At 45.6% G+C, this 27,116-nt stretch overlaps 1 protein-coding gene across 4 annotated transcripts in view; it reads right to left on the bottom strand.

Annotated features, from left to right (window-relative positions):
* The window catches only part of dnm1b (dynamin 1b), a 250,550-nt gene that overhangs the window by 149,128 nt on the left and 74,306 nt on the right, over nucleotides 1-27,116 (bottom strand). For all 4 annotated transcript variants that reach the window (XM_078550078.1, XM_078550074.1, XM_078550075.1 and 1 more), the window contains exons 3-9: nucleotides 19,111-19,260; nucleotides 16,373-16,576; nucleotides 14,643-14,741; nucleotides 12,803-12,963; nucleotides 9,404-9,546; nucleotides 4,831-4,966; nucleotides 3,408-3,475 (exon numbers count right to left, since the gene is read on the bottom strand). In XM_078550078.1, the coding sequence (XP_078406204.1) occupies nucleotides 3,408-3,475; nucleotides 4,831-4,966; nucleotides 9,404-9,546; nucleotides 12,803-12,963; nucleotides 14,643-14,741; nucleotides 16,373-16,576; nucleotides 19,111-19,260 (961 nt within the window). The remainder of the gene's footprint in view (nucleotides 1-3,407; nucleotides 3,476-4,830; nucleotides 4,967-9,403; nucleotides 9,547-12,802; nucleotides 12,964-14,642; nucleotides 14,742-16,372; nucleotides 16,577-19,110; nucleotides 19,261-27,116) is intronic.

Here is a 27,116-nt window from a genome sequence, read left to right as displayed (position 1 = left end):
ATACACACACACAGACAGAGAGACAGAAACACAGAGAGAGAGAGAGAGAGAGAGAGAGAGAGACACACACAGAGAGCCAAATGCTCCATTACAAATCAGAAAAGTGTTTTCCTACAAGTCCACCAGTCCTGTAGCAGGGACGTGGGGGAACCTCCCCAGATTTGGGAGCATTGTTCAAAGTAAAGGAGTGGGAGCTGTTGGCTTTCAGCTCAGACTTCCCCAGTGCAGGAGGCATTTTGAAATGTCATGAAAGCTGCCATTTAATGAGTACAGTAAATACTGACAAGCTCAGGACCAACCTGCCGACAGCAGCAGCCTGGTGACAACAATGAAGCTCTTGACGCTGCATATTGCCCAGAAGGGAAGCTCAAATAAAACCACCTGCATTTGGAACAAGGTTTATTAATGGACCAGAACACAGCTTCTAGCAACGGATGGGTCTGGTGCTGAATCTAATTCATTGGAATTTTACATCAGCTCTGAAATGGCTCCTTACTGAGATACATTTGGTGCTGCATCACAAAAAAGGACCATGTCCAGGTGAGCCTTTTTTTTAAAAGAGGGAGCTTTACCCAATCAGCTAGCTTTTCAGAGAGGAAACTCTTCAGATGCACTGCAGCAACTCACCAAGGCTCCTCAGACAGCAGGAGATAAATGGGAACACCACCACCTGGAAGTTCCCCCCCAAGCCACTCACCGTCCTGACGTGGAAATATATCGCCGTACCTTCACTGTCGCTGGGTCAAAATCCTGGAACTCCCTTCCTAACAGCACTGTGGGTGCACCTACACCACATGGACTGCAGCAGTTCAAGAAGGCAGCTCACCTCCACCTTCTCAAGGGCAACTAGGGATGGGCAATAAATGCTGGTCCAGCCAGCGACGCCCACATCCCATAAATTACTAAAAAAAAAACTCTTCCTCACTCTGGAGAGATGGAGTGTTCACATCATGTTCCTCTCATTGTTTATTAAACTGATATATTAGCACAAAGATTTTTCCCAATTATAAAATTACCTGTCAACTGTCACGCCTGTAGCTTCACAACTTTGCCACTAGATGGAGTCTCAAGCTCCAGTAGCTGCACGTCCCCATCTATAGCTTTAGCAGCACTTACGTAGAATTTACTGCACTGGATCAGGCCATTCAGCCCAACTAGTCTATGCTGGTGTTCCTGCTGCATGATTTCCTCTAACCCTATCAGCATGTCCTTCTCTTCCTTTCTCCCCTTGCATACTGGACTAGCTCCCCCTTAAACACAGAGGGAAATTTGCTTTGTCCTGGTTGAGTTACAAATAATTTGGGACTTAGCACTGGGAAATGGAGACTTCTCCAGCATCAAGCACTCAAAGGTCAGGAATATCAGAGTTTCTTCAATTCCCTGACTTTGTCTCCTCAGCTAGCCAGACTGCAGCTATATGATGTTGTAATCAACCTTTTGTGCAGTACCTCAGAGTTTGTGTTTTACACCCTATGGCCCACTAGACAGTGGATCAAGACTGCCCGAAACTCATTTACTATAAAACCCTTAATCCCAAGGGATCTCAGACCATCAGTCTGAACTCATTTAATCTGAGTTTAGGTCTATTTTGCCCACTACAACACCCAGTGTTCCTATTTCCTTTCACATCACAGTTATTAGTTACCGTGTTGAACAGACCTGCACTAAATAATTATTCAGACCAGACACAAAGCTGTAAAGGCAACATGCTCATTCAAATCCAGAGTCACTGAGGGGAGAAAATATACAGTTTTGCATTGGGCGGAATTTAATGGAGGCGACAGGGGGGCTCACCCATGGGTTGGCAAGCTGGCCCACCTTGTCACTTTTCACGGAATCAAGTGCCAATGCGGCACTTAACCGGGCAGCTGCCGGCCTTCCCTGCAAACAAGGACCCCGGGGATGGAGGCCCCACCAGCCAAAAGCTGCCGACCAATCAGGGGCCGGAGACTCTTTGCCAACGGCAGCGCCATTGTGCAAGCTGCTGCAGGTAATGCACCTAGGGAGAGGCCTAGGATCTCAGAGCGACCCGTGCCGCAGGTGAGAGATAGCGGGAGCGGGGACTGCAGGGCGGGAGTCGTGGGGGAGGCAGCAAGGGCAGTGGGGTGGCTCTCAGTGGAGACGCCCACCTTCCCAATGCCAGGTCCCTCGATCAGGCACTGAATGCCTTTGAACAAGGGAACCTCCCACCCCCCCAACCCTCGGGGAAGCCCACGAGCAACCCCAACAGGGTTTGCTTGCTGTGCTCCCTACATGGCGAGTCCCCTCCGCTACTGGGGGTGAATACCAGCTGCAGTGCCCACTTAAGAGCCTCATCCCCCTAATTGCCCGCATTAGGGCCTCAATTGGTGGTGGGGCAAGAAGGCCGTGCACAAGCCTTCCCACCACAGACTCAATCAGGGCAGAGGTGAGAAGACTCTGGGGATCCCACCCGGTACCCTCCCTCCCCAATTTAATGCTTCCCCCCCACCCCACCACCACCAAACTTGCCATGGGAAAGGGCATTAAATTCCACCTATTGTCTCACTGGAGCCAAAGTGACAATATCTAGTGGAGAAGACAGAAGTTATCATCCAAACAGATCTCCCTACTCCCACAGAAGCCAGTAACACCCAGCAAGTTTTACTCCTGTTAGGAGATTTACTAACATTGTAAAGCATAATAAAGGCTTTAAAACTGGACTTGACATAATGTGAAAATTCAAAGTTCAAATCTGTAAATAACAGAGCAAAGCTGATCTCCCATAAAGTGTTTCAGTCCCCTTGGAAATTATTAGGTCATTTGGAAAAAAAAGTCTCAGTGATGGTCCAATTAAACGTTCCCGATCTTCAACATGGCATCATTGGGAGGGGCTTCACCACACTTGCGTGAGGAGGGACAGTGGGCAGATCCTGGTGATTTTCCCCCATGTGGTGTTCGTTTCCTCTCAGTCTTCTCCTGATGGGGGTCAGGGTGGGTGGATACCAAATGCTCGTCAAAGGATTTGGGGGTGGTCGGGTGGGGGGTTAGGTTGGGGGGGCGGGGGGGGTGGAGAGAAGATAAAACAAACAAGTTCAGAGAAACAGTCACCCCAGGGTGTTCCTCTGTCCTCCATTCCAAGAATGGCACTGCCACATGTCAAGGAGGGGTTAGTCTGTCGCCCAGCAACTCAGCCAGGAAGAAGTCAAGAAAATACGGAGTCATTTTAGGCTTTTGTTTCTCGATTCTCCACACATCCCAATCCAACAGCAGATTTAGGAGATTCCCAAGATCAACAGCCCCTTGTCTGGGGGAATGGGCAGAGATAGGGATATCTTGTTGGGAAGGAGAAAGGAAAGATGGAAATCTCCTGTTAGGCGCCAACAGATATTCAATATGCTTGAAAGTAAATGGGTTGACACGGTCTCAAAGTTCTAACAGATACATGCCTGATTCCATGGATGTTCTTGATGGCGTAACTAATCTCCCGTCGCAGCTCCTTCTCATCAAACTCCATCTGTCATAGGAGAAAATAACATGAGGACATTCTTAATGGGGCCATTCACCCAGCAAGCGAGAATCCCGTCACTAACTGTAACTACAATCTCTCCCCTGGTACCTGCAATAGTGTCACACAAAAGCACTGATCTCCTCGATACTCCATTTTCCATGCATGGTATGTTATTTATATTGTTAAAATACACAGGTGAAGGGCATTAGGTACCTGGAGTACTTACAAATAGAGACTGCTGGCACATGGTTGAAGGTAGACATGTGTAAAGCCACATCCTATAAATAAACCTATTATCAAGCAAAGGATTGGGGCCTAGTTTCATTCTTCACCATCTGACCTGGGATCTAATTAACAGTGCATGCCATAAGGATCATCTCATTCATCGACCCAGGCTTTCATCATGGGGCAGAGTAACACCAAGGAATTTTAGTCACTTTTTTTGACGCCCAATGACCAACATGACATTTTGTCCCTGCAGCAGTGTCCCATCTCTAGAGATGGATTAGCTGATCCTTCCTTCTGCACGCACAACAGTGCAATTTGTCGAGGGCACTAAAGATGGTCTACCACATTGGCAAGCATGGTGAACTGAACGGTCTATGAGTTTTAATGCATGAAAACTGGTCAATTTCTGTATTTAAGCCACTTGTGGGGTCCTACATTCAGAGGGGTCGGGATCTTTGTAGAAAATCTTCTGCTGCTGAATTCTAGGAGCATTTTCCCTGCTATTTCCCTTTCGCATTACTTTAAATACAGCACTAATGATAGACAGGTTGCATTATGCAGTCATGGAACTGGGTGAGATTGGAACATACCACCTTCATCTAATATCATTACTCCAACAGAGAGACAACCATTCCGTCAGTGCTAACCCTCCCAACATTGAGTCAACAATCACCCAGGCTGCTGGTGTAATGTGCTGCCCAATCTATGAGGCAGGCTATGAGACAATCTCACTTTTGCACAGTTTTCGGTGACTAATAGCACAGCAGGCAACCATAGCAGAAGCACTAAAATAGACCCAGAGATAAATATGACTCATTCTGCTTGTGGTTGTTGCTGAATTAATAGCAAATTAATATCGTCTTTACGAGGTCAAAGTCAAAAATCAGATGCTATGACTCTGAACCCATCACTTTAGCTGATGTGCCCTGTTCACCTAACAGCATTATAGGGGCCTCAACGTATATCTTGACCAATGAACATGTCGATGATTTTCCTTCACCAAGCCAGACCATAGCATTTCAAAACTGTTATTTATTATATCTGCAACACATGGAAGCAACAGGGATTCAGTGTAAAATTAGTCAACTGCTATAAATCAAACATCTCCAAGGAGGTGCCAAGCCTCCTGTTACCTTGACAAGTTCGAAGGGGAATCTCTCGTGGAAAATGCGGTTTATTCTCGCACCGCCCGACAGCTCGTAGGTGTCAATCTGATCCCCCGATCCCTCAATGCGCTTATCAAAATCAACAGAAAACTGTTGAACCATCCTGTCAAAGAACAGATTGTTTATATCAATACATCGGAACAGAAGAGGCCATTCAGCCCTTCAAGCCTGTACTACATTCAATTAAATCATGGCTGGTCTGTGTCTCAACTCATTTTACCGTCCCTTGGCTCCATATCCCTTGGTGCCCTTATTTAGCACAAACCTAATCATCTTAATCTGCTTCAATTGGACCAGCATCACAGCCTTTTGGGGGAAAAGAGTGTTCCAAGTTTCCAATATCCTTTGTCACTTGTGAGTACAGAACGTGAGTATTGCTGAAAAGAGAGACATGTCGCTGAAGCTTTTCATCTCGCATTCATCAGGACAAACACAGGAATGCCAAATTTCAAACAATCACAACAATTTTTTTTTTATTCATTCACGGGATGTGGGCTTCGCTGGCTAGGCCAGCATTTATTGCCCATCCCTAGTTGCCCTTGAGAAGGTGGTGGTGAGCTGCCGCCTTGAACCGCTGCAGTCCATGTATTGTAGGTACACCCACAGTGCAGTTAGGGACAGAGTTCCATGGTTTTGACTCAGTGACAGTAAAAGAACGGCGATATATTTCCAAGTCAGTATGGTGAGTGGCTTGAAGGGGAACTTCCAGGTGGTGGTGTTCCCATCTATCCGCTGCCCTTGTCCTTCTAGGTGGTAGTGGTCATGGATTTGGAAGGTGCTGTCTAAGGAGCCTGGGTGAATTCCTGCAGCGCATCTTGTAGATGGTACACACTGCTGCTACTACGCATCGGTGGTGGAGGGAGTCAATGTTTGTGGATGTGGTGCCAATCAAGTGGGCTGCTTTGTCCTGGACAGTGTCCAGCTTCTTCAGTGTTGTAGGAGCTGCACTCATCCAGGCAAGTGGGGAGTATTCCATCACACTCCTGACTTGTGCCTTGTAGATGGTGGGCAGGCTTTGAGGAGTCAGGAGGTGAGTTACTCAACAAATGATTCCTGGCCTCTGACCTGCTCTTGTAGCCACAGTATTTATATGGCTGGTCCAGTTCAGTTTCTGGTCAATGGTAACCCCTAGGATGTTGATAGTGAGGGATTTAGTGATGGTAATGCCATTGAACATCAAGGGGTGATGGTTGGATTCTCTCTTGTTGGAGATGGTCATTCCCTGACCCTTGTGTGGTGTGAATGTTACTTGCCGCTTGTCAGCCCAAGCCTGGATATTGTGCAGGTCTTGCTGCATTTGGACATGGGCTGCTTCAGTATCTGAGGAGTCGCGAATGGTGCTGAACATTGTGCAATCATCAGCGAACATCCCCACTTCTGACCTTATGATGGAAGGAAGGTCGTTGATGAAGCAACTGAAGATGGTTGGGCCGAGGACACTACCCTGAGGAACTCCTGCAGTGATGTCCTGGAGCTGAGATGACTGACCTCCAACAACCACAACCATCTTCCTTTGTGTTAGGTATGACTCCAACCAGCAGAGAGTTTTCCCCCTGATCCTCATTGACTCCAGTTTTGCTAGGGCTCCTTGATGCAACACTTGGTCAAATGCTGCCTTGATATCAAGGGCAGTCACTCTCACCCCACCTCGGGAGTTCAGCTCTTTTGTCTACGTTTGAACCGAGGCTGTAATGAGGTTAGAAGCTGAGTCGCCCTGGCGGAACCCAAAATGGGCACCAGTGAGCAGGTTATTGCTAAGCAAGTGCCAATTGATAGCACTGTTGATGACCCCCTTCCATTACTTTACTGATGAATTCATACTACAGGAGAAAAAGGGTGCTGATTGGTTTACTTAGGGAGCCTATAATTCCCCATTGTTTTTTCCATAGCAATGACTTGGCTAATTAAAGTTGACTTGCCAACCAGTGAGCCCCCTTTCCTCCTGTAGTATAAATTGCGATTGTTTGAAATTTGGCATTCTTGTATTTGTCCTGGTGAGTGCAAGACGAAAAGCTTCGACAACATGTCTCTCTTTTCAGCAACATTCATAATCCTTTGTATGAAGGAAACTGCTTCCTGATTTCCCACCTCAAATGACCCAGCTCTAATTTTGAAGATTATGACCCCCTCTCAGTCTGGGTTCCCTCAGAGGAAGTTGCTTCTCTCTATCTATCCTACCAAATCTTTTTAGCATTTTAAACACATTGATCCAATCACCCCTCAATCTTCGAAAGTGGAGGGAATATAAGCCAAGCCTTTGCAACTTGATAAATGCCGAGTGTGAGCAAAGCAAGGTGATTTGAAGCAGACTCCTGTCCGATAATGACCAAAAACAACTTGCCCTCATATAGCAAAGGAGCAAATATAACCCTTCTATTCAAGAAGGGAGGGAGGCCGAAAACAGGAAACTATAGGCCAGTTAGTTTGACATCTGTCATGGGGAAGGTGTTAGAGTCGATCATTAACGACGTTATAGCTGGGCACTTAGAAAAGCGCAAGGTAATCGGGAAAAGTCAGCATGGTTTTATGAAAGGGAAATCAGGTTTAATCAGTTTATTAGAGTTCTTTGAAGGAGTAACATGCGCTGTGGATAAAGGGGAGCCTGTAGATGTGCTGTATTTGGATTTCCAGAAAGGATTTGATAAGATGCCACATCAAAGGTTATTGCAAAAAATAAAAGCTCAGTGTGGGGGTAATGTATTAGCCTGGATGCAAGATTGGCTGGCTGGCAGAAAACAGAGGGTATGCATAAATGGGTCTTTGTCTGATTGGCAGGATGTGACAAGTGGAGTCCCGCAGGGGTCTGTGCTGGGGCCTCAACTTTTTACAATTTACATCAATGACTTAGATTAGGGGAGCAAAAGCATGGCAGTTAAAATTGCGGATGACACAAAGATAGGTAGGAAAGTATGTTGCGAAGCAGATATAAGAAATTTGTAGGCGGATATAGATAAGTTGAGAGAGTGGGCAAAAATCTGGCAGATGGAGTATAATGTGGGAAAATGTGAAGTTGCTCACTTTAGCAGTAAGAATAAAAAAGCAGAGTATTACTTAAATGGAGAATGACAGCAGAATTCCGAGGTGCAGAAGGGTCTAGGTGTTCTCGTGCATGAATCACAAAAAGTTAGTATGCAGGTACAGCAAGTAATTAAAAAGGCTAATGGAATATTATCCTCTATTACGACAGGAATTGAACATAAAAGTAAGGATGTTATGCTTCAGTTATACAGGGCATTGTGAGGCCGCATGTTGAATACTGTGTGCAGTTTTGGTCTCCTTATTTAAGGATGGATGTAAATGTGTTGGAGGTGGTTCAGAGGAGGTTTACTAAATTGATATGTGGAATGAGTGGGTTGTCTTATGAGGAAAGGTTGGACAGGCTGGGCTTGTTTCCTCTGGAGTTTAGAAGAGTGAGGGGTGATTTGATTGAAGTATATAAAGATCCTGAACGGTATTGACACAGTGGAAGTGGAAAGAGTGTTTCCTCTGGTGGGCAAGTCCAGAACTAGGGGCCACTGTTTTAAAATTAGGGGTCGCCCTTTTAGGACAGAGATGAGGAGAAATTTTTCCTGAGGGTTGTGCGACTTTGGAACTCTCGGCCTCAGGAGGTGGTGGAGGCGGGGTCACTGAATATTTTTAAGGCAGAGGTAGATAGATTCTTATTAGGCAAGTGAATCAAAGGTTATTGGGGGTAGGTGGGAATGTAGAACTTGAAACACAAGCAGATTAGCCATGATCTTATTGAATGGCAGAGCAGGCTCGAAGGGCTGAATGGCCTACTTCTCCTTCTATTTCAGATATTTGTATGACTCAAATAGAGAGAGAGAGGGAGATTTAAGGAGGAAATACTAGAGCTTAAAGCCTAGATAGCTGAAGGCACAGCATCTAATGCATGGTCCATGGGAGTGAGGGATGCAGGAGTCCATTGTTGGAGGAATGCAGATATTTGGAGTGATATAGGGCTTGAAAAGGTTAGAGATAGGGATTGGCGAGACTATGATCCAGAACATAGAAAGAAATAGGAGGCCATTTGGCCCTTCAAGTCTGCTGCACCATTCAATAAGTTCATTGCTGATCTTCTACCTCAACTCCCTCTTCCCTCGCTATACCCAGATCCCTTAATAACAAAAACGTTTATCGACCTCGGTCTTGAATATACTGAACAATTGAGCATCCACAGCCCTCTGGAATTCCAACCATCTGAGTGAAGATATTTCTCTTCAGCTCAGTCCTTAATGGCTGACCCCTTATTCTGATACTGTGACCCCGTGTCCCAAATGCACCAGCCACAGGAAATATCCTCCTACCCTCTATCCCATCAATCCCCTTGCAAATTTTATACATTTTAATGCAATCACCTCCCATTCTTCTAAACTCCAGGGGATGATGGCCTGGTCTACTCAGTCTCTCCTCACAGGACAATCCCCTCATCCCAGGAAGCAAGATTTGAACATGATTCATAGAAAAAGGACATTTAAAAAAAATCTTCAATGGTGACTCTCTTCTGTTGGCAGTAATGCATCATTTGAACAGTACTTACTGTAGCAAGGCTTTGGTTTTCCTGGATGGATCATCAGGTCGAAAGTTCTTGTATTCTTCCACCTCTTTCTCAATGGACAGCAGCTGGCTTTGTAGCTTGTTTCGGAGGGCAGGCAGCGTGTCCCGGATATGGTTCGTCAATTGCTGTCAAAGGGGAGAATGACAAAGGGAGTGAGGAGTGCAACCAGTGTCGAGGAAACGCCTACATTTGTGCTAAGGCCTCTGGCACTCCTGTCTGACACACTGGGCAAGGCGTTGACCTTTGAGGAGAGGCCAAAAGAAGGTCACAACCCCACACTGTGCGCTAAAGAGTCTCCCGGCTCCGATTTTCCCCAAATTGGCCAACTAGTGGCCTGAGGGCGGGCTCGCTGCCCAATTAAAAGATCTCTCCGTCCATTTTAAAAGCAGCTTCAAATTTTTTTTAAAATGCCCTCAGCAGCCAGGCCACCATCATGGAGGGGGACGGTGGGGGAGCTCCTCCTGGCTGCAGCTGTGGCCAGGAAAGCGGGGACGGCCACAAAAGCTGACTGGGCCGCAATCCCCTGCTGCGCTGAAGGGATGCCTCCAGGCTGCTGGCCTAGGCCCCGATGCCTCGGGAGCCCGGAGGCCAACTGCAAAATTCCAGTTGGTTTCTGACAATGGGCCTTAATAGGCCATTAACTTCCCTTCATCGGTTACCACCACTCGAGGTAGGTAAATTACCGATGGCACAAATCCTCGTTCCGCCCATCTCTGTGATACGGAGCTGAAAATTGATCTATTATTATCAAACCTAATTCAAAATTAGGTTCTACACTCCCCAGCATTGCCAGCTCTGGTTGTATATGCTCCTGGAGGTTTTACCACATGTCTTCAGCTTTTTTCATTTCAGTCAGTAGCACACCTGCTCTAGGCACATCTTTTGTTTCTTTTCTTGTTCCATCACCATTCCCTTTGGCCCTGGAAGACCAACTCTATCATTCGATCTGCCCTATCCGAGACCTTCCTTTTGTCCTTGCCCCACTCACCCCTTGGTAAAAACCTATTACATCTCTAGCTTTTCTGCTGAAAGTTCACAGGCCTGAAATGTTAACTCTGTTTCTCTGGCCGCAGATGCTGCCATAACCTGGAGGACAGCCAATGTGGTACCATTATTCAAGAAGGGAGGAAGGGATAAACCTGGGAACTACAGGCCAGTCAGTCCAACCTCAGTGGTGGGGAAACTATTGGAAGCAATTCTGAGGGACAGAATTAATCTACACTTGGAGAGGCAGGGATTAATCAAGGACAGTCAGCATGGTTCTGTTAAGGGGAGGTCATGTCTGACCAATTTGATTGAATTTTTCGAAGAGGTGACCAGGTGTGTAGATGAGGGCAATGCATTTGACGTAGTCTACTTGGCCTTCAGCAAGGCTTTTGATAAGGTCTCGCATGGGAGACTGATAACGAAGGTAAGAGCCCATGGGATCCAAGGCAATTTGGCAAATTGTATCCAGAATTGGCTGAGTGGCAGGAAGCAGAGGGTGATGGTCGAGGGGTGTTTTTGTGACTGGATGGCTGTGAACAGTGGGGTTCCACAGGGATCGGTGTTGGGTCCCTTGCTATTTGTGGTATATCTAAACGATTTAGACTTGAATGTAGGAGGGTTGATCAGTAAGTTCGCAGATGACACAAAAATTGGTGGGGTGGTAAATAGTGAGGAGGAAAGCCTTAGATTACAGGAGGATATAGATGGGCTGGTCAGATGGGCTGATCAGTGGCAAATGGAATTTAATCTGGATAAGTGCGAGGTGATGCATTTGGGCAGGACAAACAAGGCACGGGAATACACGATGAATGGTAGGACTCTGGGAAGTACCGAGGAGCAGAGGGACCTTGGTCTGCATGTCCATAGATCCCTGAAGGTAGCAGGACAGACAGATAAGGTGGTTAAGAAGGCAGATGGGATACTTGCCTCTTTTAGCCAAGGCATAGAATATAAGAGCAGGGAGGTTATGCTAGAACTGTATAAAACGCTGGTTAGGCCACAGCTAGAGTATTGTGTGCAGTTCTGGAATCTGCATCATAGGAAGGATGTGATTGCACTAGAGAGAGTGCAGAGGAGATTTACCAGGATGTTGCCTGGGCTGGAGAGTTTTAGCTATGAGGAGAGATTGGATAGACTGGGTCTCCTCTACATTGGAGAGACCAAACGCAAACTGGGCGACCGCTTTGCAGAACACCTGCGGTCTGTCCGCAAGAATGACCCAAACCTCCCTGTCGCTTGCCATTTTAACACTCCACCCTGTTCTCTTGCCCACATGTCTGTCCTTGGCTTGCTGCATTGTTCCAGTGAAGCCCAACGCAAACTGGAGGAACAGCACCTCATCTTCCGACTAGGCACTTTACAGCCTTCCGGGCTGAATATTGAATTCAACAACTTTAGATCTTAAACTCCACCCCCCCACCCCCCCCACCCCCATCCCCTACCCCGTTTCTCCCCCCTCCCTTTTTTTGTCCAATAATTTATATAGATTCTTCTTTTCCCACCTATTTCCATTATTTTTAAATCTAAAACTAAAACTTTGTTAGTCTTTCCACCCCACCCCCACTAGAGCTGTACCTTGAGTGCCCTGTCTTCCATTCTTAATTAGCACCTTTCTTAGACAATATCACCACCTTCAACACCTCTTTGATCCTTTTGTCTGTAACATCTTTTGATTATCTGCTCCTATCACTGCTTGCTTATCTCCACAATCACCACACCCTCAACTTCTCTCTCTCCCCCCGCCCCCCCACCTTAAACCAGCTTATATTTCATCTTTCTCCTAACTATGCTTCAGTTCTGCCGAAGGGTCATGAAGACTCGAAACGTTGACTGATTTCTTCTCCACCGATGCTGCCAGACCTGCTGAGTTTTTCCAGGTAATTCTGTTTTTGTTTTGGATAGACTGGGGTTATTTTCCCTGGTGCAAAGGAGATTGAGGGAGGACATGATTGAGGTGTATAAAATTATGAGGGGCATAGATAAGGTAGACAGGAAGGAACTTTTCCCCTTGGTGGAGGGATCAATAACCAGGTGGCATAGATTTAAGGTAAGGGGCAAGAGGTTTAGAGGGGATGTGAGGAAGAATTTTTTCACCCAGTGGGTGGTGGGAATCTGGAACTCACTGCCTGAAAGGGTGGTAGAGGCAGAAACCCTCATAACATTTAAGTAGTATTTGGATGTGCACTTGCGATGCCATGGCATACAAGGCTGGAAAATGGGATTAGAATAGTTAGGTACTTGTTTGAATGGCGCAGACTCAATGGGCCGAAGGGTCTTTTTCTGTGCTGTAGACCTCTATGACTCTAACCTGCTGAGTATTTCCAGCACTTTATTTTTATTTCAGACCAACAGCTGGCAGCTTGCCAATTGTCAAGGCGGTGAAGTTGGCATTACCTGGTTGAGGACCTTCTGGAGGTAAGGTGTCCCCATGCGATCGGCCATGTGCCGGTACGCTGGGTGTGAAAGGAAGAATTTTCTCTCAGCAGCCAGGGCTGCCTGGATGTCCTTTCTCCCGTCAATGTCCTTCTGACTTCTGTTCACGACACCAATGTAACCTTAACAAAAATAGAAGGCAGGGAGTCAAAGCCAGGCAAGTCTTCTATTGCACGCATTCCATATGAAACTTGTGGCTATTTTCCACAACCTTCCTTTCATGGAGTGAACCTGTGACTCAGTGGTAGACTTCCCACCTCAAAGCTGAAAGATCCAAGGTCCAAACCCTGCTCCAGACCATCCTGGGAACCAGAACTCTGACTCCCAGTTCTGGGTTGACAACCTGGGGGATGTGTGTGTCTGGTGGGTCCTTCAACCCCCACCCTCATAACAGCCCTCCTGCCATATAGGACTAACCACCCTGTTGACTGATATGAAGATGGCTGTGGAAGGAGTGTTTACATCGTGACCTGTTAAAGTGTTGATCAGCCTGTGAATCCTTCCAGTACTGCCCTTCAAGGGAAGAGTATGAAGATACCAGAACAAGATCTCTTGGTCTTCCTGAATCATGGCCAGGGGAGAGATGGCCCACTGAGTGAATTTCAGCAAATGAACCCCCTTAAGGGGCATGAGAACAGATGAAGGATGGCTCATTCTCTGATATTTCCTTGCTCTACAGGGGGTCCATGGCTTTTGCTTTGCAGCATCATGGAAATTAATAACCCAGTGTCTGAGGGGCGGGGATGAGGAAGAGTCACAATCCAAATGTATTTTATAATAGGTCAGGACACACCATATTGTTATAATGGTGCCACAGCACTGCACCACCTTACAAGGGTTGTCTTTCAATGTAGGATCAATGCTGATGTTTCAGTCAACCTCATTCCCAGTCTGACTGGCCATGGCATTTGACCAGCAATGGGATTCAGTTCTGATCCTCCTCCAGTGTTTGTATTTCAGCCAGTTCCCACAGGGCACTGGAACCTTGCAACATCTCCACGTGCCACATTTAAAAGGCCGCCATGTGAAGGAGTTCTGAGCACGCAGACACAGTCCATGAATCCAAGGATGTGGCACATCGGAGCATTCCGGAAGAAAGACCTGAAGCAAGGGCAATACTTGGGATTGCCGCGCTCAAACAAGTGCAATGCCCCCGAGGCATGTCTCGATGCTAAACACCAGCAGACCCTGCTGACTAATTCTAGCCTTTGCTTTCACTGCAGTGGGTAGCGCCGAGCCATCTCTGACACGATTCCATTCCCCACAGCCCTCGGAGTATAAACTCTCCAACACCATGCATTTGTTTGTGACAAGCCAGCAACTGGAAATCGGATCGTAAATTGCTTTTAATCAGGGGCAATTGAATCGGTGTCTACCTCCAGCAAGATGGCTCACACGTTGCAACAAACAATTCACAGTTAGCCGAGGCGTGAAGATGCTGCAGCATCTGACAGAGGTAGGGACTAGAATCAGAGCCACATTTCAGATGGGTCAATTCGGACCAGGAAAATCATGCCCGGTACGGATAGATTACAGTCAACAATTTTTCATTTAGACTACATGAGACAGAGAGCGAGTGCGAGAGAGAGAGACAATCAGAGACAGAGACCAATATGAGGGTTAGAAAGAGGAGATGAGAAACAGCAGAGAAGAGAAATCACAGAGAAATATAGTGGCATCAAGACAGGCAAACAGGAAACATTTATACTATAACTTAGATTTAATCCTTTTCCACAAATACTCACACCAGAACACAAATATTGGGGGAGGTTTGAAAACAAAAATCTCTTGTGGCGTTTACCTCGTCTAAGGGGTAACAGTTTGTTTTCCAAGATGTCGCGAGCATCTGTTCCTTCGTCCATTAGGTCCAGTTTAGTGATGACCCCAATTGTACGCAGGCCTGCAGTAGAAAGAACACTTTTCAGTCAAAAAACACTGGTGCCCTTCAGGAGGAGCTGCAGGACTGGGCCCCATAAAGTTGGAGTTCCTACAATGCGGCCTAGTCCTTCATCTCCTCCTGAAACTCTACTCACCCTCTCATCACACGCAAAGTTCCTTATCTCCAACACGGGGAAGGGGAAACTCATGGGCCCAGGTGTGGAGGGAAGGAGGAGAGAAATTATCAGAGGCCCAGTCACCCTTTAGCTACTCTTGTCCACCTCCTAGTGGCCAGGTTATGAAGTTGCGCCTGTAGAGGCTTCGGGCCTACTCTTTAGGCCAGGAAAGCAAGTAACACAAGGTGCCTTACAAAGATAATCCAGCAAACTAAACAGCAGAAATGGGTCTCAATCTGCTTAAGAGCAACATTGGAGCCACTTGACTACATCCCCACGTGAAGCAAAGATTACCACGTTGTCAATGTAGGCATGATGATGGTGGCCTCAATTAATCATTAGATGAAAAACTTATTTTATATTTACTGAATGCAATTTAAGAAAAGAAAATTATTGAATTACTAAATTGCAATTAGTGAATGGAATGAGCTGAACTGCAGAACATGCTGATGAAACAGCTCAGGCGTGTTGGGTGTGATGTTCATTACACCATCTGTCTCCAGCTCTCTCACGTTATGAATTCCTTCCTCAGTCCCAAAATCTGGATTAAATAAATGCAGAGAGCCAAGGGATGTTTTGCAAAAGAAAAAAGTCACAAACTGAAGCTATTCCAAAAATCAAACCGTCTACCATGTCCAAAAACAAAGGCTGGAGGCAAATCTTAAAATCCATAGGAACAGGAGGCGGCCATTCAGCCCCTCAAACCTATTCTGCCATTCAGTGGGATCATGGCTGATCTGTGACCTAATTCTATATACCCATCTTTTCTCTAAATTCCTTAATACCTTTGATAAAAATCCATCAATTACTGTTTGCAGGAGAATGTTTCAAATTTTGACCACCTTTTGTGTGTAGAAGTGTTTCTTAACTTCACCCCAGAAAGATTTGGCTCTAATTTTTAGACTATTCTTTCCCCAGTTCAAGACACCCCAACCAATGGAAATGGTTTCTCTCTATCTACCATAACTGTTCCCCTTAATATCTTGTAAAATTTGACCAAATCATTCCCTACCATTTAAAATTCCAGGGAATACAACTCTAGCTTGTGTGATGTCTCGTAATTTAACCCTTGGAGTCCAGGTGCTGGACTGGCAAAATGAGGAACACTAACTGGATTTATCAGCAAGATTACAGAATTCCAGAAGCGCGAAATGGAATACCCTCAAAAGTGGTGAAGTAAAGCCACCACTGGATTGCAAGCAACTTAAAACACAGACTGGAGCAATGTCAAAAGAATGAATGGGCTAATGCTGTGCCCAAAAACATGCTGCGAATCATGTCCCAAAATATGGGCAGTAGCCATCAGCCCTGTGTCAAGTGCTAGAATTGTGTCCAGGTCTAAAGAATGACGATGGAGCTGTGCCAATAGATTCCAGTTTTCACCACTGATTTGGGTTTCTGATATCACACCGGCAACACACTTTGCCAAATTGATTTCGGAACAGCATGGGTTTGTGCCTAAAGGATAGCACAGTACCTTGAGGGTCAACCTCTTTGGCTATCTTCAGGGCATCGGAGTTAGCCAGGTCCGAGTTGGCAGGGGATACTGCTAAGACCAGACAGTTCTCCTTGGTGACGAATTGCATGAGCATGTCTCTGATCTGGAACTCGATGTCCTGAGGTTGGTCACCTACTGCCACCTTGGTCATTCCAGGGAGGTCAATCAAGGTCAAGTTAAGGACTGAAGAGAGAACAGACAACTTAGTGAACTTACATCTTTATAGTGTCTTGACATTATGACAACATTCAAATCAAACAGTGAGTTGAAAGTTTACAAACTTGGCAATAACATAGCTCATTGAGAGCAAGAGAAAGGATATTGGACAAGACAGCACCATTTAAATTTAAGACTATGTTTAACTATCTGCAATTTTCCCACTTGGACACGAGACTGAATTTTCCAGTCCTGCGGCGATTGGCTGTGATGCCAGAAGTAATTTTGCCGGGGAAGGCACTGGGAGAGGAGCCCAAAGTCATCCCACTGCTATGGCTACTTACCACAGGCAGGAACCTCTGCAGCATTGCCTACCGGCAGCCAGCTGAGACAATGAATTGCCAAGTAAGAGCCTCTTCCCACTCCCACCAGCATTTTGTTCTTGGAGGGCTCACCACTGATAGAGGAAATCCCAAGCCTGGTTGTGAAGAGGACACAGACGAGGTTGCTTTGGTAGAGACAATAGAGCTTACTTCTCCACTCTAACACAATCTCCGTCAGTGCTGGCAGACTCTTCTTCATACACACATCCGAGTATAATTAACTATTCAATAGCCAACACCCGTTAACCTTATTACCTCAGGCTACTAGGTATTTAATATCTATCAACAGAACCTATTAGATACTAACAGCCGCCATGTGGAGATCACCAGGTAAACCTTGGCAACCTCCTAGTGGGTTCCAGATTTGCGGAGGGAGGTGTTGGGGAAGCTCATTTATGGCCAATCCATGGCCCACAGAAGGGCCCCAGCCGCAATGGCCTCACTTCCCCCACCCTCCTCGTCTACAGTGCCACCAGCCCCCACCCCTGATCACAGGGGCCTCCCTGGGTGGCCTTGTGCCACCATCCCCAATTGGACAGCTGTCCAATCGGTGGCCTGTTAGTTGGCTGCCACTGGTAAAATGTCACCCCCACTCCTCAGTGCCCATCAGCTCATGGTTGGCTCCCACTTTTGGTCTCAGCAGTGGACACTTCCCACTAACTGACAAAATTCAGTCCATGAAATTTGATTAAAAGTGATTGAAGGAATTAAAAATCCATTCTGCATGTCACAGTGGATAAATAAATTCTGTCCAATTTTTGCGTGGAGGCCCTTACAGCCCTTGCATCACATTTTGTCACACATGCAAAAAAGAGCCAGTAATTTCAAAACTTCACAGAAACATCTTCCAGCTGACCTCAGGATGTCTCTAAAAGACAATTCACCTCTAAATGACCTCAGGCTGTCACTGCAATTAGTGACCTCCGGGATCATCCACATTTACACACAAAACCTTAACAACTGAAAACTACATGGGGCGTAATACGGAATCAGATTCCTGTCTTTATAGCAGAATCGTCAAGTGCATCAACCTAATTATTATAAGCAATGTAATACAGCAAGGCCTAGACAACATTCAGGCTTGAGCTGATAAGTGGCAAGTAACGTTCATGCCAAACAAGTGCCAGGAAATGACCACCTCCAAGAGAGAATCTAACCATCTCCCCTTGACATTTAATGGCATTACCATCGCTGAATCCCCCACTATCAACATCCTGGGGGTTACCATTGACCAGAAACTGAACTGGACCAGCCATATAAATACTGTGGCTACAAGAGCAGATCACAAACTGGGAATTCTGTGGCGAGGAACTCACCTCCTGATTCCCCAAAGCCTGTCCACTATCTACAAGGCACAAGTCAGGAGTGTGTTGAGACCAACAACTCCAACAACACTCAAGAAGCTCAACACCATCCAGGACAAAGCAACCCACTTGAGTGGTATCCCATCCACCACCTTAAACATTCACACCCTCCAGCACCAGTACACCATGGCAGCCGTGTGCACCACCTACAAGACGCACTATAACAACTTGCCAAGCCTCCTTAGACAGCATCTTCCAATCTACCACCTCTACCACCTAGAAGGGCAAGGGCAGCAGACACATGGGAACACCCACCACCTGCAAGTTCCCCTCCAAGTCACTCACCATCCTGACTTGGAAATATATCGCCGTTCCTTCCCTGTCTTTGGGTCAAAATCCTGGAACTCTCTCCCTAACAGCACTGCAGGTGTACCTGCACCACATGGACTGCAGCAGTTCAAGGCAGCAGCTTACCACCACCTTCTCAAGGGCAATTAGAGGTGGGCAATAACTGCTGACTTTGCCAGCAATGCCCACATCTCAAGAACAAATTTTTTAAAAGTAATATTACAGATGATCCATTAGATTATCACCAAAGATAATAGTGGAGAAGGAGACCATTCAGCCCATTGTGCCCACTCCTTGCTATCAGCTATCCAATTAATCCCACATCCACTCTTCCTTGTGCTTGTTGCACTTAGCAACTGAACCATGAGGGAGCCATTAAAACGTGACAGATTGTGTGATAACCGGGCTCTGTTTAAGCATCACTGAGTTCTGGAAACAGACTTTACTTTTCCAGAATAACCTCCTAATCTCACGGCATCACAATTTGCGCAGCAGGAGGTCTCCCCCTCTGTATGGCTACACTTACCATTTGGTGAATAGACTCGCAGGTTGATTGGAATGGATGAGATCCCCTTGTTGCTGCCAGTCACCCTGTCCGTCTCCTGCTCAATTTCCTGCCGCACTTCATCGAAGTCTGTGAACTTCTTCCCTTTGCAATGTAAAAACTCTGCATATTCTACAGATTAAAAACAAAAGAAATAAGTGAACTAAGCTGGAGAGGCAGAAAAAAAATCACAGCCAGGAGAACTGCGGTATTCTCCGAAGTCTTCCCACTGATTTTTCATTCCCCAACCCCACCCAACGTTGACTCCATTCCAGCGAAGTCACAACACACCTCCGCTACCTTTTCCAATGCCCACTTCTCATGGGTCTGCACACTCTCTAGCAAGGATTCCATTTAATGTTCCACTGGCTAAGTGTCCACTCTCAGACAGGATGCTGGGGACAACTGCAGTGCTGCTACTGGTGTCTGGCCTGGAATCCACGTGGGTCAACATGGGTTAGCTCTACACTATCTAAATTAGTTGAGCCTTCAAGTCTTATAGTTAATACCCACATCATACAACCAGGTAATAAATAATTATGCATCATTTTATTGCTTAGAAAGAGAGACTGCACAAGTTGGGGGTCTTTTCTGTAGAAAAGACATGGCTGAGAGGCGACCCGATACAGGTCTTTAAGATTATGAAGGGGTTTGATGACAGAGAAAATACTTCCACTTGAGGGGGATTCCAAACTAGGGGCCATAAATAAAAGGCGACCACTAATAAATCAAATAGGGAATTCAGGAGAAGCTTCTCTACCCAGAGACAGTGTTCGAATGCAACATTCACCATCACAAGGAATGGTTAAGGCGAATAGCATTTGGTGCATTTAAGGAAAAGCTAAGTAAACACTTGAGCATGAAAGGAAAAGAAGGATATGCTGATTGGATATGAATGAGGGTGCAAGGGAACTTTTGTGGAGCATAAACACTGGTATGAACCTTGGTCCAAATGGCACATATCCATAATGCAACTCCTACATGTCAAAAATAGAACACAAGTCAGTGCATTTGCACTGCAAGAGCGTTAATGTTGCAAAGAATTACATGTTCCTGTAACAGCATGTAACTAATTGGGGAAAGGTTGGGGCATTATTCTTAAGTATATACAAGAACCGGTTTTCACCTGTGCGGGGTGAAGGAAAAGGGAGTCTGTGCCTGTGCTCTCTGGGTTTTGTGAATAAACCTATGTTAAGGAAAGGAGATTCCTCCTTTCCTCAGTGAATAGGCAGCGAATTATAAGAAGAGTTGTACAGCAAGGGCTGGATTTTCAACAGGAGAACTTTTGGGTTCCAGCCTCACACTGTGTTTAAAATAAGAATGGCCAATTAATGGCAAGACGGCACACTCGCCATTCAATTCAAGATGGCGGGCAGGCTCCTGAAACTGGAGAGCCAGTAGGAGGCCCTCCAGCACAGGGAGTGGCAGCCTATCAATGCAGGTAAGGGAGAGGGTGGGGGGTGGGATGTGGCAGCATCAAGATCGGAAATTTTGTCAAAATTTTCAAAAATAAAGTTGCCCACAGCTGTGGGATGGGAATCCGCCCCCACCAACCACTAAAGATCCAGCCCCTTGAATCCAAGTACCAGCATAAGTACAAGAAAGCAGTTTCTACACTGTTGGTAAGCGGAATATTAAACACAAGAATTAGAAAGACTCAGCCCTGTGCTACTTATTGCACAAGGTCAGGTACAAAGACTCAAAATAAGAGTGAACCAGCCCTTCCACATCTGTAGGTGTAGCATGTGTTGCTATGGTAATGGGAGTCAGGCTTCTTGGCCTTGTGGAAGTCACAAATGGAAGAAAAGCAAGAGTCAGTGAAATGACCGGAGAGGGTAACATGTCCACTTGGGCAAAAAAAAAAATTGCAAATGAAGCAATGCCCCCATTTGGATGGAGAATTCTACACATTCTCAATTTCTGGAATTTATCCTGGAATTATATATCTTTCTCTTGGCTCCTGTTCATAACTGACTCACAGCTCAGTCACTGATGAGTTATCGATCTGAATTTTCCACATCCCTGCTCACTTTCCTACACGTTAGTGTGGATGGGTGGAAAATAGTGGGTTGGAGGATACAGAAGTGGAAAATTCCAGTCATTGTATGAGAACGGGAGCATAGGGATCGTATTACTGGACTAGTAATCCAGAGGTTTGGACCAATGATCTGGAGACACGAGTTCAAATCCCACTGTAGCAGCTGCAGGAATTTAAATTCAGTTAATTAAATAAATCTGGAATAAAAAGCTAGTCTCAGTAATGATGGCCAGAAAACTATCAAATTGTTGTAAAAACCCATCTGCCTCACTGCCATTGTTTAGGGAACAAAATCTGTCAACCTTAACTGATCTGGCCTACGTGTGACTCCCACAGCAATGTGGCTGACCCTTAACCACACTGAATTAACCTAGCAAGCCACTCGCCTGTATTTGAGAAGGCAACTCACCACCACCTTCTCAAGAGCAATAAATGCTGGCCTTGTCAGTGACACCCACTCCCCGTGAAAGAATTTTTTAAAGAAGCCCTACATCTTCATGGCTGTGACCTCCAACCAAACAAAGAACTGAATGGGACTGATTCCATTCAGAAAGATGAGTCATGTGAAACGAGTAGATAAACTGCTGCTCTTCAGCTTCAAAGAGAGAAAAGGCGATAGCTCAGATGCAAACATACAGAAATACAGCAGACATACTGAAAAAAGGATTGCGCTTTACAGCCAATTAAATACTTTTGAAGTGCAGTCACTGCCGTATCGTAGGAAATGTTGCAGCCAATTTGTGCACAGCAAGCTCCCACAATGTTACAATGACCAGGTGATTTTTTTTGATGCCGATTGAGGAATAAAAATTGCCCAGGGCACCTTGGGTAACTCCCCAGGGATCTTTTACATTCCCACCCAAGTGGAGAAATGAGGCCCAAGTTTCACGACTCATCCGAAAGACTATGGGTTCAAGCCTTGCTCCAGGACTTGAGCACAAAAATCTAGGTGGGCACTCCAATGCAATACTGACGGGGTACTGCACTGTTAATAGTAGAGTCTTTCAGATGAGATGTTAAACCAAGGAACCTCACGTGTAGAGGTTAAAGATCCCAGGGTATTATTCCAAAGAAGAGCAGGGGAATTCTCCCTGGTGTCCTGGCCAATATTTATCTCTCAACCCACAAAACCATAGAACCATAGAAAAGTTACGGTGCAGAAAGAGGCCATTCAGCCCATCGTGTCTGCGCCAGCCAAAAAGAGAAAGAAAGAAACTAGCCGCTCATTTTAATCTCACTTTCCAGGACCTTGTCCATAGCCTTGCAGGTGTCAGCACTTCAGATGCAGATCCAGGTACCTTTTAAATGAGTTGAGCGTTTCAGCCTCAGCCACCAACTCAGGCAATGAACTCCAGATGCCCACCACCCTCTGGGTGAAAAAGGTTTTCCTCATGTCCCCCTAATCCTTCTACCAATCACCTTAAATCTATACCACCTGGTAATTGACCTCTCAGCGAGGGGAAACAGGTCTTTCCTGTCTGCTCTATCTAGGCCCCTCAATTTTGTACACCTCAATTAGGTCACCCCTTAGCCTCCTCTATTCTAAGGAAAACAACCCCAGCCTATCCAATCTTTCCTCATAGCTGCAATTTTCAAACCCTGACACCATTCTTGTAAATCTCCTCTGCACTCTCTCCACAGCAATTATGTCCTTCCTGTAATGTGGTGACCAGAACTGTACCACAAAGCTTGAGTTGTGGCCTAACTAGCATTTTATACAATTCCAGCATTATATCCTTGCTTTTGCATTCAATACCTCGCCCAGTAAAGGAAAGCATTCCATATGCTTTCTTGATCACCTTGTCCACCTGTCCTGCCACCTTCAGGGACCTGTGGACATGCAATCCAAGGTCTCTCACTTCCTCAACCCCTCTCAATAACTTCCTGTTTATTGATTATTCCCTTGTTTTGTTTGCCCTCCCCAAATGCACTGCCTCACACTTTTCCGGATTGAATTCCATTTGCCACTTCTCCGCCCACTCAACCAAACCATCGATATCATTGTGGAGTCGACAGCTATCCTCTTCACTATCAACTACACGGCCAATTTTTGTGTCATTAACGTATACAAGAAACAGAAAGGTCCCCAACACTGAGCCCTGTGGAACACCGCATGGAAACCATTTTCCATTCGCAAAAAACATCCATCGACCATTACCCTGTGTTTCCCGTCACTGAGCCAATTTTGGATCCAACCTGTCGCCTTCCCCTGTATCCCATGAGATCTCACTTTCCTACCAGTCTGCCATGTGGGGCCTTATCAAATGTCCTACTGAAATCCATGTAGACAACATCCACTACACTACCCTCATCAATCCTCCTTGTTACTAACTTAATAGGATTTTTTTTGAGGAAGTAAGACATGATCTTCCCCTAACAAAACCATGCTGACTATCCCTGATCACTCCACCCCTTTTGAAGTGACAGTTCATCCTGTCTCACAGAATTGTTTCCAATAATTTGCCCACCACTGAAGTTAGGCTGACCGGCCTATAATTTTCTGGCCTATCCCTTGCACCCTTTTTAAATAATGGTACAATTTGCAGACCTCCAATCCTCTGAGACCTCGCCTGTATCTAGTGAGGATTAGAAAATGATCCTCAAGAGCATCCATTATTTCTTCCCTGGCTTCCTTCAACAGCCTGGGATACAATCCACCTGGCCCTGATGATTTATCCAACTTCAAGGATGTCAGTCCCTCCAGTATTTCCTCTCTCACTCTGCTTATTGTATCTCTTATTTCACACTCCTCCTCTTTAACTAGAATGTCTGCTTCATCCCTCTCCTTAGTGAAGACAGAGACAAAGTACTCATTGAGAACCCTGCCCACATCTTCTGCATCAACCCACAAGCTACCATGTACATCTCTGATAGGCCCTACCCTTTCCTTAGTTATGCTCTTAGCAAAACATCTTAGGATTTTCTTTGATTTTACCTGCCAACATTTTTCGTATCCTCCCTTTGCTTTCCTAATTTCCATTTTTACTTCACCCCTGTACTTTCTATACTCCTCTAGGCTTTCTACAATATTAAGTCTTTTGTGACTGTCAGAAGCTTTCTTTTTCTGCTTTATCTTGGCCTGTATGCTTCTGAATAACCAGGGGGCTCTAGATTTGGCAGTAGCGCCCTTATTCTTCATGGGGACATGTCTGCACTGTGCCAGTAGAATCTTGCCTTTGAATGTTTCCCACTGATTTTACACAGTTTTTCCTTTTAATAGCTGTATCCAGTCCACTTTCGCCAGCTCACCTCTCAGCTTTGTAAAATTAGTCTTCCCCCAATTTAGAACTTTTATTCCTGTTCTATCTTTGTCCTTTTCCATAATGATGCTAAATCTAACTGTATGATGGTCACTATCGCCAAAATGGTTCCCCCACTGCTACTTCATCCACTTGCCCAGCTTCATTTCCTAAAACCAAATCTAGAATTGCACCCCCTCTCATTGGGTTTGTTACATGCTGACTGAAATAGTTCTCTTGAATGCAGTTCAAGAATTTTGTGCCCTCTGTGCCCTTCCCAATGTTCATATCTTAATTGATATTAGGATAGTTGAAGTCCTCAACAATTACTGCCCTATTGTTTTTGGACTCAAATCCGTCTACATGTTGGCTCTTCTGACTCCCTTCCACTATTTGGCGGTCTAAAGTACACGCCTAGCAGTGTGACTGCCCCTTCTGAGCTCAACCCATATGGCCTTACTTGACGCTTCATTTAATGTATCATCCCTCCTCACAGCTGTAATTGATTCTTTAAGCAATAATGCTACACCCCCACCATTTTTATCCCCCTTCCTACCCTGCCCAAAAACTTGATATCCAGGGGGTGTTGAGCTGCCATTATTGCCCCTCCTCAAGCCAAGGTTTCTGTTATAGCAACGATATCATGCTGCCATGTGTCTATCTGTGCCCTCAGCTCTGCTTGCTCCTGGTCTCACTCACCCTTCCTTGTGAGCAGTTACGAGTTGTTAGACACCCTCCCATGTGGCAGCTTGTCCTAATTTTGCCACTTGTAGGTTGCAACCTTTGCTCCCTTGCACCATTCCTCTGTCAATTCCAAAAGTATTGTTCAGACAAAACAGATCATCTGGTCATTATCACATTGCTGTTTGTGGGAGTTTGCTGTGCACAAATTGGCTGCCGCATTCCCCAATTCCAAAAGTGGCTACATTTCAAAAGCATTTCATTGGTTGTAAAGTGTTCTGGGACGTCCCTTGGTCAGGAAAGATTCTATATAAATGCAAATATTTCCTTTGTCATTTTATTTGGGCCGGAAATTGTTCTTGTGGAGCACCTTGGGAAATGTTATGTCAGGGGTGCCATATAAATGCAAGTTGTTGTTAAATTGCACCTACTGCTCCTTTGCCTATTCCACTAATCCATGCCTTCCTGCCATTGCTTACCACACTGCTGTTGGCCAGATCCCCTTTTTGTGTCATCAGCAAATTTCAAGATAACTCTCTATACCCATGTTGAATTCACTCTCTCACACACACACACACACACACACACACAAAGTAGACCCAGCACTGACCACTCTTAAGAAACAAGCAGGTTCTGTCGGCGGCAGTCAGAAGAATGAGATAGAAAATGGGCTGAAGGGATTTCTTCATTCAAGCTGATCTTAAAATTGGTATGGTTTTCATTTGATAGTGCAGCTCCAAAAAAATCATGAGCAAATAGTCAGAAGGTAATGGTGTCCATTGTGCAATGGGACCAACAAAACAGGAACTGTTCCTGTTCTAATTAACCTGTTGAGTGACGTGGAGTCCGAGTATGCTGTGAACATTCCTTTTCGACAGATGAATTCTCATGGTTTGCAGCGATATCCAAACCCAATTGCAGCCTTTTCATCAATCCGGGCCTTCTTTAATCCTACACCTTAGAAGGCCCCTGATCTATCTGAGGAGGTGGAAAGTCATTGTTGCTTTCGTTCCAAGCTTGCAGGCTAGCCTTCCAAATCTACTGAATCACAGCTCAGAGTTAACTTGTTAAAAGGTACATCAAATCCTACACCATCGTATAGGATGAAGAACATTTGATATAAATGTTCCCATAGCAACAGACAGAGGTCCAGAAGCAAAACAGCGTTGTGGTGGGGGAGTGGGTGTTAAAGATGCCTCCATGAGGGGGAAAAAAGGGCATGTGTGCGCCAGGACAGTTTCACACTCCCACTCCTCTAATCATGGACTTCCTCTTCTCAGCCTTACTGGCACGAGGAGGGGGATTAAGCACAGGCACAGAGGGAGGGAGAGAGGTTTTAAAAATAAAAATCACAACATAAACATACATACTTCTGGAGCTTGTTGAGATGATGGGAACTGCACAGCAGCAGGAATCAACACCTTCAAGACAACAAAATTGTGCAGGGAAAATTTCTTAATGCCCCAATGGGAGTTATTCCCCGTCTCCTGGCCAATATTAATCCCTCAAGTTAACTTAGATTTGTATATCGCCTTTTAATATAATAAAACCTCGCAAGGTGCTTCACAGGAGCAATATAAAATAAAGTACAATGCCGAGCCATATAAGGAGATATCAGATCAGATCAAAAGCTTGTTTGGCAAGGTAGTTTTTATGGAGAGTCCTAAAAGGAGGAAAGTGTAAGTTAGCGAGGAAGAGAGGTGTAAGAAGTCCAAGATCAGCCATTATCATACTGAATGGCAGAGCAGGCTTGACAGGCCATTTGGTCTACTCCTGCTTCAAATCCTTGTGTTCTTGGAAGGGTACTCCAGAGCCTAGGGCCTAGGCAACTGAAGGCATGATACCAATGGTGGAGCGATTAAAATCAGGAATGCTCGAGAGGTCAGAATTAGAGGAGTGCCGATATCTGTGGGTTGTCAACTTGGAGGAGATTACAGAGATAGGGAGGGGCAAGACTAGGGAAGGAATTAAAACCAAGGTAAAGAATTTTAAAATCAAGATGCTGTTTGACGGGCAGTCAATGTCAGTAA

The sequence above is a fragment of the Cetorhinus maximus genome, chromosome 10 (genome assembly GCF_964194155.1).
Source record: "Cetorhinus maximus chromosome 10, sCetMax3.hap1.1, whole genome shotgun sequence".
Lineage (NCBI taxonomy): Eukaryota > Metazoa > Chordata > Chondrichthyes > Lamniformes > Cetorhinidae > Cetorhinus > Cetorhinus maximus.
This window is presented reverse-complemented; position numbering and strand designations above follow the sequence as displayed.